The following is a 14,331-nucleotide window of genomic DNA, read 5'->3' as shown; positions in this document are numbered from 1 at the left end:
GGAGCTCTTCTTAATATTTTGACACCAAAATCATGTCGATACACCTTACCGACTGCGAGTAAAGCCACCCACGCTTTAACTTGACAGACTGTAAAGGGATTTTGTACAATGTCTAAGATTTGAAGAGATTTTCAAATATTTTTTGAAATTAATTTGAATTTATTCGGAATTCGCTCTGAATTCATTTATTTCAATTTATTTACCCTTAAATCATAAAAAAAATGTTGAATTCTTTTGAATTATCTCCACTCTTTTAATTTACTTGATTTCTTTTAAATTCACTCAATTCCACTGAATTTGATGAATTTTCTTAGGATGGGTTTCAATTTTCTATTTAATTTTCCTGAAATCTTATAAATTCACTTTGAATTTTAAAGCATTCCATCAAATTCTTTTAAATTCTATTGGCATTTTCAAAACTTAGTTCAAACTTACTAAATTCAATTAATTTTTTTACATTTTCTTCTTGTTATTTCCCTTAATTTTTTTCACGGGACAACAATTTTACTCAAGTCACTAAAATTTTTTTCTCATAATTTGAATTTTTGAAATTTCAATTTAATAGGTTTCAAGTCTTATAAATAGAATTAGTTTGAGTTCTTTAAAATTTAAAAGCACAATAGCCACATTACTAATGCACGTTAGTCATTAGTTCGGATAGAAATACTATTTTTCAAGTAAATTATACTGTGGCAGCCATGCAAATTATAAATAGAAAATATATATATTTAAAATTGTATTACAGTGAACTCTCACTTATTCCAAGGCGCGCCTATTTCTTGTCACTCACGCTTGGATTTTCGAAGTGGAGTAATATTTTGCCTTCCACCAGTGTCCCTGTACGGTCTCGCTCGCGTCAGTGGCTGGCCAATAAAAAGAGGTCCGAAGAATGGGAAGCCCTCGTTTGCTTGGAGGCGCAAATTCAAGGACGCGCAAATCAAGAACGTGCAAAGTCTTACAGCGCACGCATTAATACAAGGAAGGTACAGCCAATGAATTTCGATTCATAAAATCACCCTACGTCTTGCGGCAGAGGTGAGAATTCCTACAGACTTGGAATATCCAAATGTTTTTTCATATATCGGACCTTGTAATAAATGAGACTTCACTGTATTCCATTTTCAAACTATCTCATATAAGAGAATATCTCAGATAAATATTTTAATGTTTAAATGATAATAATTAGGGGAAATAAAAAACTACTCAGGGAAAATCAGAAAATTTTGAAAATGAGGTTTTTCTCCTACCCCGGAGATATTGTAAAGTTAGACCCAACAGTAACTAAGCTACTATCTAATTTTGAATCAGTGAAACTTAACAGACAAGCAGCTTAATTGCCCTGATTAGACAACCTTTTATTTTAAGTCAACGTAAAGTATTAATTTAAATTGAATGTCTAAATCAATTTACCTGAAACTGGGAAGAATGATTTTTTCATACTCCTCTGAGGTACTGTTTTGAATAATGTAAAGCATGGGTTGAAGAACAGCAGCAAAAACTTCCTGTGATCTCGTCTCCTCTTGTAAGTAAGGCCAAATGTGTTGGTACCAAAGTTTCTATAACAAATTATTCTCATTAATTTTAAATCATATCTCCTTACAAAATAAAGGTTGTCTCGAAACAGTTTTCTTATGATTTCTGGGAGAAATTATACATGTTTTTTATTTTGCAAAATTAATTTTTCAATACATTTTTTTAATTTAAAAAAATCTGAAAGCTTTTAAACCATTTAATTTATTTTAAAAGATTTTTAAAAATTATAGGAATTCTCTTGGTAGATACTTCACCCATTCGGTTTAAAATCCAATTATTTAATTAAAATTTAATCTATTTTGGATTAGAATTCAAGTCATTAGTTAAAAATAATTATATCATTATTTAGATATTCAAAAGTTTTAAAACATAATTTTGAAGTGTTCTAAGAATTACGAAAGATTTCAAAAACAAAACGCTTTTTTTAAAGACTTCTTACAAAATTTTCAATAACTTTTTATTTTGAAAAATGAATTTTCATATAAAAATTAAACATATTTCAAGGCATTTCAAATGATTTCCTAAAATTTCGAAAAATAATATAAAAGATATTGAAGCAAAATTTTATTATTTTGTATAATTACAAAATTTTAGAAAATATTGGACTAAGCTTAAGAGTTATTTAGAAGTTTTAAAAAGATTAACAAATAATTCGTTTTTTGTTCAAGGACTTCAAACAAAAACTTTGGTAGCAGTGAATAATTATGGATTAATTTTTGAAGAATTTCTGCAATAACCCATGATTAAAATGATTAATTATGTTTGTTTTAATAAAGCAAATTATTTCTTTAATATGAGGATAAAAAAATACTTGTTTGGTACAAATAAATTTTATTTTATTTAAACACACCATTTTTTAATTAAACCAATTCTATCTTTGGTATAGGGCCAAGCAAATGTTTAATAAATTTAAAAAAAGACATTTATCCGAGAGTGATTCTGTTCATTTTTACTTGACATCAAATATTTGTTTGGCTCTATATTAAAATGAATGGCTTAGATCAAACAAACATATTTCTGAATCTAGGAAAACCTTATATTAAATGCGTTTTATTGATGCTTCTACTAACAGAAAATTTGATATTCGCAACCGAAAATACCCGGACAAAATCCGGGAATTTTGTGGGAAAAAATTGGCAAATACCCTGAGAATATTTGTATTCGATAGAACATATTATTTAAAATCGATCTTACTCGTGGAATATAAGGAAGGGCTTCCTTGAGTGTAGTTCTATAGAAATGGGCTTTCTGTGTAGGGTCCTTCATATTAATGACGTCCAAAAATTGCAAGGCATATACAGATGGGTCACTGTAAATTTAATATAGAAAAATAGTTGTAAAAAGATAGAATAAATAATAAAACTGAAAAGAGTTCCTAAATATAGCAGCACCTGAAATATTTGATAAGAGTGAGAAGTTGAGCCGTTGGTCGTTGCCTTGGTTCTTTATTCAAAAGCCTTGAGACAGCTTCCTGTAATGGTACTGGTACTCTTGGCAAAATATTGTGTACTTGGTCCTCCAGCTAAAAAGAAAATATTTAAAGTATGCGCCTTGCGCATGAAAAAAGGGTTTCGTAGCCAATTAAAACGTAGATAAGTTATTCAAACCTCCCCTGCCAAACTTTTTTCCCCTATTTCACCTATGTTCCCTACTTCTGCTACATTCTTCTACCCCCCCCCCCCTTTACCACTGCTTCCTCTTCCCACCCATCAACCTTTGCTTTACCTTCCATCCGCAACTTCTTCCACGTCTACTTCCCCCTCTCCTTACTTCCTCCTCTTCTCACATTCCTCACATTTTCCCTCACTTCATCTGTCATACTCGTTTCCACTTACTCTCCTTATTTCTGCTATTTTCCGCTGATTTCTAAGTTCTAAGCTGTGAGTTCTAGGCTGTGAGTTGTAAGCTGTGAGTTGTAAGTTGTGAGTTCTCAATTAGGAATTCTCAATTAGGAATTGTCAGTTGAGAATTAGCAGTTAACAGTTAAGAGTTATCCGTTGAGAGCTGTGAGTTGTAAGTTGTGAGTTGTCACGTGTAACTTGTGAGTCGGGAGTTGTCAATTGGGAGTTGTCAGTTGGGAACTGTCAGTTGAGAGTTGGGAGTTATCGGTTAGGAGTTTTCAGTTAAGAGATGGCAGTTGTAAGTTATGAATCGGGAGTTGATGGAAGTCAGTTAGGAATTGTTAGTGGACAGTTGGAAGTTATGAGTTAGGAGACGGGAGTTGTAAGTTGAGAGTCTTGAATTTTTAGTTTTAAATTGTGAGTTCCCCTCACTTTCCCTTCCTGAAAAAAATGCAAGGGACGGGCGGACACCCGACCAAAACTGTAAGGGTTTCTGCCCGGGGCTAAGAACCCCTAAAAATTAGTCAATGATTTATTAAAACTAGTAAGTTAAAAAAAAATTAATTAAATCATCATACCATATCCAGTTGTCTAGCATAATCTGAGCAATTGTGATTCGCTTGAATCAGTGGACGACCATAATTGAAGATTGAACAAATGACCATTCCAAAACTGTACATATCACTGAGTATACTTCCTCTCTTGCTCAGCTGCACCTCCGGTGCTTTTCATTTAAAAGATAAGGGCATTGTATTTTTTTCAATATTATACAATATTTTACATTATGATATAAATCAATATTTTTAAATCAAAATCGTCATACCCAAATAGTCCAGACTTGGTTGAGCCATTTTTGAGATTCTGTTGGTCCATTGAGGAAGTGGTATTAGCTCTGAAGCATCTTTTTCGTTCAATACTCCCTCTATCAGAATTTTCAAACATTAATTATTAAATATTAACTAAAATTTTTTGTAATGAATCTTGATTTTTTTTTAATTACCTATAAATTCAAAACCAAACAATTTCCACGTTCCTTTTTTCGTAATCATTATACTACTTGGACAAACATTCCTGTGGAGGACCTGCCGACTATAATGAAGAAAAGATAGAGCTTCTGTTATCTGAAAAAATAATATAGTTAAGGTTTAATTATTATGAATATTATTTTATCATAAAGATCAATGATCCACTAAATTAGAATTTTTTGTCTTTGACTCTCTAGTTATTATTTGTAATTAATTCAAAATACAGTGAAACTCTGAGATAGGGCCCACTGATAACATTTTTCCGAGAATTGACGCCGTTGCGCAAGTAGGAGTAAAAAGAAGCTGCGCGGGTGAGCGGTGGTCGCTCAAGCGTGAACAAACAAAAGAGTTTTCTACGAAACAGTACTTTATCTGGGTAATTCCCCACCTCCTCCAGCACCAAAACCGGCCCAGTCTCAGAGTTTCACTGTACATATTTCCAACCAAAGAGATAAACTTTGAACTCAAATGATTAATCTTCAATCAGAAAATTTAATTTTTAACCAAACAATGTGAATTTTTAATGCGAAATATAATCGCTGATATTTAAATTTTTTTTAATTCAATTTTAATTAAAGAAGAGTTAAATTCATTAAAAACCGAATTTCTAACAAAACAAATGAATCCTTAACCAGAACTGATTAAATAATTTTCAATGAAAAATATAAATTTTAAAACACTATTTATTATTTAATTTTATTGGTTTTCATATTAATATAAATCTAATTTTTCTAGGTTTCTTAAGAAGATTCAAAGAGATTTTCAACAATTTCATATTTTTCGACAAATTATGTAGAAAGTTTTAAAGAAAATCGTTTTAATTTTCAGGGTCTTACGAAATCTAAAAAAAGAAGCAAATCAGCTTAAAAGATTGTGGAGATCTTTATATAAGCTTATAAATTCTTTATTTAAAATGTTAAATAATCAACATTTTGTTTAAATTTGTTGGAAATCGTTTGAAGTATTTTTTTTTTAATATCACATATTTTTATTTTGTAATCTTTCAAAACAGCAAACCTTCGCATAACATTTTCTACCTTCTTCAAAATTAAAAAAAATTATTTTAAATATTTTCAGATCGTTTTTGATTTTCTCTTGAAATTAATGTTTTTTTAATTTTTTTAGAAGCTTCTTTTTAAAAATCTTCTAACATCTACATTTCGCTTAAAGTTAATGGAAATATTCTTAATAATTAAAATTGATCCCCATTATGGGTACCTATTCGTTTTTGAAGAAAATACAACCAGAAAAATTATCTATACGGCTAGCGAGAGCGCACAGTAGATAACCCAACAAAATGTTTGCTTATGCCCCCCCCCCCGTTTTAATTGGGCATAAATATAGCTGTGAAATTTTGTTTGAATTTTTTTAAAAAGTTTATTTTTTGTCCAATAATTAATACTTTTTTTCGTTGAAGGGCATTCAGCTACGGTTTCCATTTTTTAATCTATAAAAAATTTCAGAATTATTTTTAGGTCAAATGAAAAAAAAATATTGATAGTCACTCAGTAATAAATTACTCAGTAATCACTTGAGGTAGATTTTTAATTTTTCTTTGTAATATTTAATGTAAACAATCAACGGAGAAAATTTTTTGTTTAATGCAAAGTTTTACACTGCAGAATGCTTTATATTAACTGAATATCAAGCACTATAATTAGTCATTTTCAAGCAGACATTTTTTTCTCCAAGATATTGAATTTTCGAAAAACAACATTTTTTCAACGATCTTTGTTTTCATAGAATTTTGCAATGACAAAAAAATCAAAAATAGACCTTGGATGACCAATAATAGTTTTATTCAGCTTCAACTAAAAACAAATGTCTTAAATGAATACAAATTGTAAACTGTAGACTGATTTGTCTACAGAAATTGAATTGGGAAGCACTGTGCATTTGTTTATATAGAAGTTTTCAAAAAGACAAAATTGGCCTTAAGTGATCATTTAGTAATTCATTTAGTCTAGATTAAATAATATAAACGTTTTTAAATAATAGTTTTTTAGATTTCTAAAGGATGTGTATATTTGGATTTTTGTTGAAAACTTTGGTTTTATTTTTTATTATTTAACGACAAAAATTACTATTTTCTTTAACTTTTCAGTAGTATCATTTCTTTATGACGTTCAGATATATATATAAAAGTAATAAATCTAGGATAATACTATCAAGATATAATTTACAGTAGGTGAAGAAAATTTAAAAAATTGTTCATTATATTATGAACGAAATATTTAACCAAATTTTTTTCAGAATTAGCAATGTTTCTATAATTAAAATCAATAGTTTTCGTAAAAATTTGAACTAAATCAGAATTTCATTATGGTTAATCAAATAAATTCTATTGGAAAATTGTCTAAGGAATTTTTATTATAAAATTCACAGTATGGATATTTTTCAACGAATAGACTGAATATTTGTAGAATCAACTGAGAATGTCTTTACGATGACTCATCACTATAATGCAATAAAAATGTATGAGGATTATTAATTATGTAAACAATTTTCATTACAAAATTCAGGATTTGGCTATTTTTCGATAAATAGAAAAGGTGTTTGGCTTAATGGTATAATAAAAATTGTAATAATAATAGGCTTACTTTTTTACAGAATCAACTAAAAATTGATTAAAAGCCAAACTCTGAGTTTTTTTATGAATATTATTTTTTTAATAACTGATAAGTATTTTCAATTTGAAAATTTTCATAACCCAGTATCTTTGGAAAGACGTTCTAAAGCGTTTTTGTAAACAAACATTCAGCGAATTCTTTGAAAAATAGCCAAGCTCTGATTTTTTTATGAAAATTGTTTAAATAATTATTAATTCTTCTAAATTTATAAATTATCATAGAAAGGAGTCATCGAAAATACCTTTCTAGAGTATTTCACAACAAACTTGAACCTATATTCGTTGAAAAATATCCAAACTGGCAATTTATTCATATATATTGCTACAATTGACAAATAGCATCTATTCTCAATTAATCGTAATGGAACATTAATATCTTTCACATTTTGTACCAAAGCTCTGGATTTAAATGAACTCAAAATTTTCAATCACGAAAAATATTTTTTCTTCATTAATTTGTTTGTAAATAAATAATTTTTTCCACAGATGTCAGACTTCCTCTGGTTATTAAAAATTACAAAAAAAATCTTACTGCTTAAAAGATAAAAAAGTAAATTGTGCTGTTAAATGAAATATTACCTAAATTTTGTATTGTGAATCTGAACACGTAAATCTTTCCGAAAATTAAACATCCTTTAATAAAAAAAAAATGTCTAAATCTTATGAATAGTGTTCCTCTTTGCAATCGTACGCAATCTCTTGCAATCCCTTGCAATTCCAGATAATATTTTAAAATCGCTTACTAAAAAATAATATAGGAAATTAGGAGTAGAATCATAATGATCTTGCTATAATGAATTTCTAAATAACTTTTTTCACGATTACAAAAAAAATCATGACGTTGAAAAAATTAATGCAAAAAAAGAGAAAGTCCAAACGAATTATTTATTTATATATTTAACGTATAGAATTCCAAATAATTTAAAAAAATTCGAGATGATTTCCACCAATTTCAACGGTTTCATGAGATTTCATAAAAAGTTCACGGGATTTTAAATGTTTCCAAAGATAGCACGTGATTTTAAGAAATTCCAAAGGATCCACAGAAAATTCAACTAATTTCAAAATATATAATCGATTTTTAATAGAATTAAAAAATATTTCCGAGGTTCTTAAGGAATTTCGAAACATTTTAAGGAGTCTTCAAAATTTTCAAGACAAGATTTTACCAGTTTCAAAGGATTTCAAATAACTGTATAGAATTTCCAAATATTTTAAGCATTTCAAGCGAACCTTGAGAAACAAACAAATAAAATGATCTCAAAATAAAATAAAAAATTAAATTCAAATATTTCGTAGGCTTTAAAGGATTAGTCAATATTCAAGGACTTCAAGGGATTTAAAATATTTCTAGTGATGCAAACCGCTTTTCATATAGTTTTAATGAATAAATTTAATTTACTTTAAATTATAGGAATTTTAAATTATGAGTACCTACTTTTTCAATAAATTTTAACGTTTTCCCAACATTTGAAGGGATTTCATAGGATTTCATCAGATATAAAAAATGTAAAATATAAAGGGAATTACAAGAATTTTGCAGGATTTCCAAAGATTTCAAAATATTTGTACTGAACTTTAAAGAATACATCAAATTGAATAAACTTTTAAGAGATTCTTGGGGATAACAAAGAATTGAAGAATTTAATTAAATTAAAGGACTTCAATAAATCGCAGAGGATTTTAAATAATTAAAATTTTTTTGTAAAGATCTTTAATTAATAAGTTTAATCTAATTCCTATGCATGGGATTTTAAATGATGCATACCTACTTTTCCAAATGGACTTTCACGTTTTCCGATAATCTGAAGAGATTCCAAAGGATTTTAGGAGATATACAAAATTTCAAGGGATTTCAAACAATGTTGTAGGATTTCCAAGGATTTAAAAGTATTTTTAGTGAACTTTGAAAAACAAATTAATGTCCATTAAATTTTAAAGGGATATTAAAATATTTCAAGTAATTTCACAAAATTCAAAATACTAATAAATCACTAAGGATTTTAAGGGATTAAAAAAGATTTCTAGGAATTGAAATTTTTTTTTGAGATGTCTAATTAATAAGTTTAATTTAATTTATATTCAAGAGATTTTAAATGATTTAGACCTACTTTTTTAAATGGATTTTGACATTTTTTTAAGACTTCAAGGGGTATCAAAGAATTTTGTAGGATTTTCAAGTACCGCAATTTATTTTTAGGTATTTCAAGAAATTTCAAAATATTTAGAGAATTTTAAATACTCTTCGAGGATTTCAAGGGATTTTAATGATTTCCAGGGATGCAAACCGTTTTCTGATAACTTTAATAAATAAGGTTAATTCAACTTATACTCCAGGGATTTTTAATTATTTATAGGTAAAATTTAAATAGATTTTTACGTTTTCTAAGTATCTAAAGGGATTTCAAAGTATTTCAGGATATTTAAAAAATGTAAACGATTTCGAAGAAGTTTTTAGGATTTCTAAGGAATTAAAAATATTTCTCGAGAACAGAAAAAAATTAATTTCAAATAAATTTGATAGAATTTAAGAATATTTGAAGAAATTTCACAAGATTTAAAGAACTTTAATTAATTACCAAGGATAAGGGATTGCAAATAATTGTGAAGGAATTTTACAATATTTAAAGGATTCTAATAAATTTTCAAGGGTTTCAGGATTTGTGAAAGATTTCTAAGGATTCAAACCGTTTTTTTACATAACTTTAAGAAGCAAGGTTGATTAAATTTATATCGTAGGGATTTTTAATTCTTTAAAGCTGCTTGTATAAATTGATTTTTACGTTTTATATAAAGGATTTGAAGGGATTCTAAAGAAATGGATTTTTAACGATTTTATGATATTTCTACTCAACTGTGAAAAATAAAAGAAATGAAATTGATTTTTAAGCGATTTCTAACGACCCCGAAGAATTTAAGAGATTCAAAGGGTTTTAAAGGAATTTCACTATATTTAAATAAATTTAATTATTCTCTACGGATTTCACGCGATTTCAAACATTTCTAATTAGGAAAATCGTTTTTTCACTTATCTTTATTGAATAAGGTTACTTTAATTTATATTTTTCGGAATTTTTTATTATTTATAGCTATTTTTTCAACTGAATTTATACATTTTTCAAAAATTTAAAGAGATTTTAAGGTATTTCAGGAGGTGTACAAAATTTAAAGGAATTTTTAAGAATTTTGCAAGATTTTCAAAGATTTTAAGGTATATTAAGGCATTTCAAGGAATTTACCAAGATTTAGAGTACTTTAATAAATCTCTAGGGATGAGTGGTCAAATGATTAATACCTATTTTTTCAATTTGTAAATAAATGCAACAAAATGCATGGAATTGCATTAAATTTAAATAATTTGAATTTAATTAATATTCCGTGGATATTAAATGATTTCCACTTTACAGAATAAACTAAATTTTATTTCAAGGAATTTAATGGACTTCAATAATTCCCATGGTTATAAAGGAATTAACAAAATTGCAAGGTATTTGAAACATTTTAATTTATTGAAAAATTTTGAAAAATTTAAGTGATATCAAAACTTTTATGCAATGTCAACAAATTGGTGGGAATTTCAATGATTTCAAAGAATTTCAAAGAATTTCACAAAGTGTAAGAGATTTTGTAGGATCTCCAACTACTTCAAATATTTCAGGGGATTTTACAAATTTAAAGAAATTTTAACAGATTTAAAATATTTTAATAGATTTAAAAATATTTGCCATGAAATCTTGCAATCTTAAAATCTGTAGTACACCAGAAATACTAGTAATCACATCAGTGCTCACCACTGTCTGCCGAAATGAAAACTCAAAAATATTTCTAATAGAGGTCGTTCGACGTAGCATTTAATAAACTTTCTAAATCTTTTCTCTTTAAGTGCCTGGCTTTCTTCCCAATCGAGTTGTCGTCTTAGAAAATCATTACTGATTTTTAATAACGCTCGCACTAGCCATGTGTTTATATATTTTCCGACGGTAAAGTAATTTTAAAATAAATTTAAAAAGTATATAAATGTAATATATATAATATGTAATATGTAATATATAATATATAATATATAATAAATAAATAATTAAAATGAGGAAATTTTCCAATCTCACCTGTAGAAGACCGTACTTGATTTCCATGTCTAACAATTCGTATTCTTTCAGATAAACTGGACGATTGTGTTGATTATGTTGATGTTGATGTTGATGTTGTGTTTGTTGTCCTACCGCCGAAGCATTAGATTGCGCAGCAGCTAAAGCTTTTTGTTCCTCGTAGGCCAAAACATTAGCTAAACTTGCAAGAACTGGTTCCGAAGCAAAAGCTAATGTTTCCTGACACTGCTCTGCTGTATGTATCACCTAAAAAAATGTTAGATTTTTCTTTCACATTTAATAATAAGGATCAAAAGTTTACGTCAAGTTTACAATTGCGAATAAAAATAATAATCAATAATGTTTGAACAAATGAATTCTTAACTCAATTCATTTTCATCTTTCGGTAACTACCAACAAACAATTGGACGGATCTTTTACTTTTCAGATAATTATTTTTTATAATATTTTGTTTAACACAAAGTATGAAAAACATTGCAATTTCGCAGATTTGATTTTTGTCTTCAAGACAAAATTTCTATGCATCAAATTTAAACCAGATATACTTATAGAACATATGTAATTCATTTAATGTTGAAGATAATTTGTACAAACAATTGGTGTAATCCGTCTTCTACGGGAGAAAAAATGTTCTATTAAATTTTTTGAGATTCATTCAAAGAACCATGTTTGATGCTAAAAATTTCTTCATAATGGTAATTATTATTGTTTTTAACAATTTTAAACACAAATATTCAATTTCGCTATTTTATTCAATGACAGATTTTTTATTTCCCCATAAACGTTAATTTACCACAAATAGCATTTTTTCATAGAGTCCCTATTTTTCGAGATATTTAAAAGTTTCAAGTTAAAAACATCACCCTTTATATATACCGACATTAAATAAATTGTCCAGTTTTTGTACGGGCCAATTTGATACAAATTTTTTATTAATTTTTTATTTAATAACAAAGTTACATTTTTTAAAGGATCTTATTGTTTTGTGACTACTTATAATTTTGTGAAACATCATTATTTCAATGAAGACATTCCTTAGTAATAACAGTCAAAACGGTAAAATATGTAGAAAAATGTTAAATTTCTATATCAAAAAATTAGTGATTGCAAGTGCCAGTTCAAGATTAACAATACCCGCAGATTTTATTTTTAAATTCATTGTTCGTGAAATACGTGAACATAATGCTCACTTACCATTTTCTAAAGTCCAAAATAAATGTTAATTTTATAGCAAATTTAATAAACAAATGAATGTTGTAGCCATTTCACGCTTTAAAGATTTCGTTTGAAAAAAAAATTACTCAAAAATTTGTCAAAAATAAATGTATTCATTTGTTAACAAGTAATCAAGATGTAAATTTTGCCTATACAATGGTTTATAACAGAAAAATGTATTATTAGATTTTTAAAATTTATTTATAGGTGACACTGCTGACCAAACGGAATCTGCATATTGTTGAGAGAATACGGATATTATATGATGCCAAGAGATGTCCAGAGCGAAGAGAGAGGTGGGTCAGAGAAAACCAACAGTTTCATTCTTACTAATCTCGACTCTTCCAAAATCCTCCAGTTACAGTACACCACCCGCCCAAACCAGAGGAGGTTGAAATATTTTGGAGAGAAGTCTACGAAGTGCAGAATAGACTCTACGAAGACTCAGAGAATATAAATAGCTTCAAGGATCTGTGTGCTGCCCTCGTAACACCTTAGGAATAATGACCAGCTATCACTACCGAGTAGGTAAAAAAAGTATTAAGATGTGTGAAGAACTATACCTCCCCGGAACCAGATGGTATCTTTCTGGTGGAAGAAGTTTCCTTCAACCCATTAGTATCTGTCCCGTATTTTCACCTCATATTTAAAGTCAGAAGAGCCAAGTACGGAGTGGTTAATAGAAGAGCGCACAGTACTCCTGCCTAAAATGGGCAACTTACCTGACTCGAAATAAGATATTCACAGCTATCCTAAATGATAGGACTGTTCGGACAATTGAACTTGTGTGAAAAGAGATGTATGAACAACGCGGCTCAAAGAAAGGCATAGTAGGATGCCAGAAGAACCTGCTCATCGATAGTTGTGTTTGCAAAGATGCGGCATCCTACCATCGCGACCTATCGATGGCCTGGATTGATTACCAGAAAGCTTTCGATTCCACCTCCCATAGACTTATCATCTGTCTTTTGGAAAGCTTAAAGGTTAATCTGCAAATCGTGAGGTGCCTGGAGAGATTGATGCCACTTGGGAAAACCAGATTTACTAACTCATCTGGAGCTCACTCTTCTTTTGCCTCACATTATTGCCACTAACTCCACTTTTCGCCATTCCGACGGACACTTTTGCGGCAAACCTGCAGATCGCCAAGAAATGTGGAGAATCAGTCAATGTCGTATGAGCTAACTTTTGTTTTCCTTAAATCGTCTGAATTGAAGTCGGGCACGAAGGATTTCATTTTGGCATATCAAGACGGTGTCATTTTCACCTTAATATACCGTTGCTAAATTTTGAGCCAAGACATTCGCGATGATAGGTGCAGAACGTGACATGCACACTCCAAACACCTAGCATACAAAGTATCTAGTTGTCCAACTCATGCGGGAACGACCTACATCCAAAGGCATAATGCGGCACTAAGAGTGCTTTATTAACATCTCTGGCACTCTTACGTCATTAACCTTAATATCGAGCTGCTAAACACTCCTAGGGAAATACAGTCAATTATCGAAAATGAGAAGTGCCGCTACTGGAACTTTATAGCCATCATAGCCAAGAAACATCGTACATCATAGCCAAGGAGAAGGAAAAGAGAGGTATAAAAACCTTATAAGGGAGTTGCGACGATTGTACCAGCAATATTTTGTTAAACTGATCGTACTTGTCATCGGCGTTCTTGAAGGTGCCAAGTGTTCACTGGTTAATAGCCTGAAAGCATCCCTGCGTGTCAAGAATATGCTCAAACACCTGCGGGGAAAATGCAGACGGCGGTCGTCCTTGGTTCGCTCCATGTTCTCAGGGTGCACGAAACTTTAGCCGAATCGTCGTATTGATTTCGTCATAGACCGTAACTACCTATCTCACGATCGTGAGAAGTACTTATGACTGAAATTTGACCACGATTTTACTGGGACCGGGTGCAGTTTTTCAGATTAGCATCCGCTCCCGGCGAAATCCTGCGGTTATCCTTATCACAAACTTTT

The 14,331-nt window shown here is 29.3% G+C and overlaps 1 protein-coding gene across 1 annotated transcript in view; it reads right to left on the bottom strand.

The window, feature by feature from the left end:
* LOC117177007 (SCY1-like protein 2) overlaps positions 1–14,331 on the bottom strand; it is a 126,391-nt gene that overhangs the window by 28,969 nt on the left and 83,091 nt on the right. The window contains exons 4-10 of the mRNA XM_033367456.1: positions 11,135–11,380; positions 4,375–4,495; positions 4,198–4,296; positions 3,953–4,098; positions 2,925–3,055; positions 2,728–2,842; positions 1,411–1,556 (exon numbers count right to left, since the gene is read on the bottom strand). Coding sequence (XP_033223347.1) covers positions 1,411–1,556; positions 2,728–2,842; positions 2,925–3,055; positions 3,953–4,098; positions 4,198–4,296; positions 4,375–4,495; positions 11,135–11,380 — 1,004 coding nt within the window. The remainder of the gene's footprint in view (positions 1–1,410; positions 1,557–2,727; positions 2,843–2,924; positions 3,056–3,952; positions 4,099–4,197; positions 4,297–4,374; positions 4,496–11,134; positions 11,381–14,331) is intronic.

The sequence above is a fragment of the Belonocnema kinseyi genome, chromosome 7 (assembly GCF_010883055.1).
Source record: "Belonocnema kinseyi isolate 2016_QV_RU_SX_M_011 chromosome 7, B_treatae_v1, whole genome shotgun sequence".
Classification (NCBI taxonomy): Eukaryota; Metazoa; Arthropoda; class Insecta; order Hymenoptera; family Cynipidae; genus Belonocnema; species Belonocnema kinseyi.
The sequence above is the reverse complement of the archived record's forward strand: the minus strand, read 5'-3'. Positions and strand labels throughout refer to the sequence as shown.